Genomic DNA, 4,129 nt, shown 5'->3' with positions numbered 1-4,129 from the left:
ATATATATATATATATACTTATAGAACAAGTTTTATTATATACTGTCTAATTATTTATATGTCTATTAAAGTTGAATATATATGTAATTATACAATATTGTATATTTTATATTTTTTTGTAATACATTTAATTTTGTGCACAAAATTTGTAATTGATTGTAATTATAATATCATTCTCATATTTTTATCCACAGATACTACTGCAATGTTTGCGACTGTGTTGTCAAAGATTCAATCAATTTCTTGGACCATATCAATGGGACAAAACGTAAATTTAAATAATTCACTAATTCACAAATTATAATAGAATTAAAATATTTTCTCATTTTAATTATAATTTTTAATTTTTAATTAGATCAACGTAATCTTGGTATGTCCATGAAGATAGAGCGATCTACATTGGATCAAGTTAAAGCAAGATTTGCAGAAAACAAAAAGAAACTCGAAGAAAAAAAGAAAGATTATGATTTGGAACAAAGAGTAAAGGAACTGAAGGAAGAGGTTTATTTAAGATTGTTTTTTAAACATTTTTTTTCGCGCGCGCGTTGTGTAATTTTTTTACAACATTATTTCTATTATTAGGAAGAAAAAATCAAAGAGTATAGAAAGGAAAAGCGAAAGGATAAGAAGAGGAAAATTGAGGAATTATCCGAGGATGATGCAGGACCTTCTGATGAAATGGCTGCAATTATGGGATTCTCTGGCTTTGGCTCGAAAAAAAAGTGACAAATTGCAGTTGTCGAACGTTCGTGAACAGTTACTTGGAGAAGAAAATATTCGAAGAAGAAGATCGCGACCGAATCATATAGATATATGCTGTGAAGACAAGTGAACACAAATAGGTGACAAATAGTTTTAATTTTAAATATAATTGGAATTTAAGGAGACGATTTATGAATGCACGTTTGCAATGATTTTTTATTTTTCCATCATTGTTACAAGAATTTCGTATTTATTTAAGATGAGTAAGAAAACTATCAAATTACAAGTCTGACTAACTTCACTGAACGTGAGTGTAACAAATAATATAAACTCAAATTGTAATTAAGTAATTAAGTAATTTAATTGTAACTAAGTAATTAAGATTAATTAAAATTAATTATTTGGGTAATATAAATAATTAAATTGGGTAATATAAATAATTTTATAAGTATATTTTGAAACAACTTTGTATCTTTGACGATTTTATATCTTTCACTGTGAAAATGCTGAACTTCATACTCAACTAACGCTGAAAAGGTATGTGTAGAAATAAATTTTACGAATTAGTGCAAATAAAATTTAACATCGATACTTTCCTTAATTATCTTATTTAAATCACATTACATTATTTTAATGCTACAGAAAGCATTTGTCAACGGTAAATGCGATTGATCAATTCCAATTGACTAACCGTCGATTAAAATTAGTCAAAGCCTTAATATCAGACTGTGAGAGCAACATTCAGATAATGTCTCAGTAAACGTACTAAATTTAAGCAGGCAACAAACTTTTTTTTGTACTTTACTCTTATATTTTGACAGGTTTATTGTTGTTACTTATTACATTTATTTCCCAAATAATGGATTTGAAACTTGGATATTTTAATAGTATAAATTGACAATAAATTCCTACGTTATTGTTAAGTACAATTTATCATTCTATATATAATACATATATTGTTCTATAACTTATAATTTTTTTTTTTTTTTAGAAAAATTGCATAACAAATCTTTTCTTTTGGCAATTTTTTAGCAACAAAAAAATTAATTAGATTTGATTCTGCTTACTTTGTTCCGCTAACTCATAAAACATCCAAATTTATCGAGATACATCATATTAATCCGAGTATACATGTACCTATCTGCCGTACAAACACTGAATGCTAAAGATTGTTATTTGTTATTTGATAAATATCATACAAGTTCATTTGCAGTATGCAGCGAATTTTTAAAATATTTTTGCACACACTACTCACTGTTTTATACTTATTTCTAAATTTTTGTTGTTTCTTTTTACTCTAAATTTTTCGTGGCACACAGGTGAAAAATTTTGATATATAAAGGGTGCTTCCCACTTAGTTCGGAACGGTCGTATCGTTTCACCCTTGTTGTTATCAAATATTAAACAAGGCTGAAATAATGTATGCGAACATTGCGAACATTAAGTGCAACGGAACGTAGACATAGTATGCGCCCACGCTGTTGTCAGTCCCGCAAGAATTAATAGCAGCGACAATCCGAGTCCTGCAACACAAAAGTAATGAATTCTTCCACCTCTTTCTTTAATATATTTGATTCTTTCTTTTTTTCTCCTTTCTTGAGAGATCCTTTCGCTAGTAAGGGTGGAGGGAGGAGATCTCCGCGATTCTCGTCTCCCACTTCGCGGAGGATCACAAGAGGATGTTCCGCAGCGGGGCCGAAACTGGAGCCGCTGGGGGCCGTGTTCCGGAGGCCGGAGCGACGCAGTGCTGGTCGATGTGTAGCCGATGTAACTCTCACGCGGTCTTCTCTCTCACAGCTAGGCAAGCCGTCAACCCGTTATTCGAAAGTCCGCGGAAGCCGCGCGCAGTTGCGCGTGTCGGAGTCGCGCATAGTGCTTCAGTCGGTTGACTCGCACGTTGACTCGCATGAAGTGACGCGACGTGACGTGCGAATCGTCGCGCACGTGCCATCGGAGGTGTCGTACGACGTATTTTATCCGCTTTTTGCGCGCCCGACATTCTCGCATTTGCCGTAAATCGAATCTAAGACGTACATCCTCAGGAGAGACGAAAAGAAATCAGTGAAAAGTTTTCTTTTTCTTGGAAAATAAAACAAATGTATTAATTTTTTTGGAGAAGAGAATATATTTGGAAGAATCGAAGAAACAGAGAGAAATGCCTTACAGTGTTTAGCGAGGATATTTTTGAAGAAAAGCAGAAGTGATTGCGAAGTATGTCTCAGTATTAGAGATAGACACGTTCTGATAAAAATCAAATATTAATTTTTTGAAGAAAAAAACGAATTCTCTCTGATGAACTCATTTCTACATTAAAAGAAAAAAACATTGGAATTGATTTCATAGAAGAATATACTCGTAACAAACAATTCCTAAAGACTGTTCATCTATATAAGATAAAAGGAATACAAATCGATTGAAATAAATTATAATGTCCAGAATAATTGTCTTCTCGTGAAGTTTGGCACTTAAAAAAAGAACGAATCAGGTATACTAATTATATACAAACTGGATTCAACTCGATTCAATTGGATTGGAAAACTACATTTGCTATTCAAAATTTTAAATTAAAAAGTTTACGAAATAAAGAAAAAAACTGATATTATTTTTAGATTGAAAAGCATATGCATAAGTATTTTATCCAATTTGGAATAAATAAAATACATTCAGATTGAAAAGGATTCATTTTAACGTTTGCAAATATGTACTTCTGAAAATCTCAATCCATTTCAATCCATTTCAATCTATTCTCGTTTACTGAAATATGAGTCTCAATAAATTTTTTAAAGCAGCTTCTAAGTCAAATTTGGAATAATTATCTTTATTTCCTTTATAATAACCAACAAATACATTATTTTTATTAACTACTGAAAAAGAGGAAAACATTCACATCTCTCCATGAAAACAAAATTGTAACATTGAAAAATTCTATTAATTACCGTTAATCATTATTTACACTATTGTGAATAAGTTCAAGTAATCCGAAGAAAGAAACATCAATCACTACGTCACAGTGCTTGGATTTTACTGCTACATCATCATCATCATCACCACAAAAGATCTCTCACTTGCCTAATTATAATCAATTATATCAGTGCTGGTTAATGTACGCTCACGAAAAATGCGACACGCAGCCATGGCGAATCTGTCGGACTTGACACGGAACTCAATGGATTGATGGACATCGATAGAGATTTTACGAGCGTCTCATCACGATTCGCAAGCACCGTAGCGCGGCATTCGTTTTGGCTTGAAGAGTAAGACGTCAAGAAATTAAGGCGATGATGTCGCGAACTCTGCAGCCGATCGAGGAATCCAATCCTGGCAAGTCATCGGGTAAGACCTCATTCACTGATAGTTGATGAAACGATTTTTCAATTAATTTTCTTGAAATTATTGACCTTAACCCTTTGGTGCCATTCTCAGTATG

The 4,129-nt window shown here is 32.2% G+C and overlaps 1 protein-coding gene across 1 annotated transcript in view; it reads left to right on the top strand.

Annotated features, from left to right (window-relative positions):
* Positions 1-1,012, top strand: part of LOC108752042 (zinc finger matrin-type protein 2) — a 1,952-nt gene extending 940 nt beyond the window's left edge. The window contains exons 3-5 of the mRNA XM_018492633.1: positions 195-268; positions 356-501; positions 583-1,012. Coding sequence (XP_018348135.1) covers positions 195-268; positions 356-501; positions 583-726 — 364 coding nt within the window. The 3' untranslated portion in view covers positions 727-1,012. The remainder of the gene's footprint in view (positions 1-194; positions 269-355; positions 502-582) is intronic.
* The last annotated feature ends 3,117 nt before the right edge of the window (positions 1,013-4,129 follow it).

This window comes from Trachymyrmex septentrionalis, unplaced genomic scaffold (assembly GCF_001594115.1).
Source record: "Trachymyrmex septentrionalis isolate Tsep2-gDNA-1 unplaced genomic scaffold, Tsep1.0 scaffold112, whole genome shotgun sequence".
Classification (NCBI taxonomy): Eukaryota; Metazoa; Arthropoda; class Insecta; order Hymenoptera; family Formicidae; genus Trachymyrmex; species Trachymyrmex septentrionalis.
This window is presented reverse-complemented; position numbering and strand designations above follow the sequence as displayed.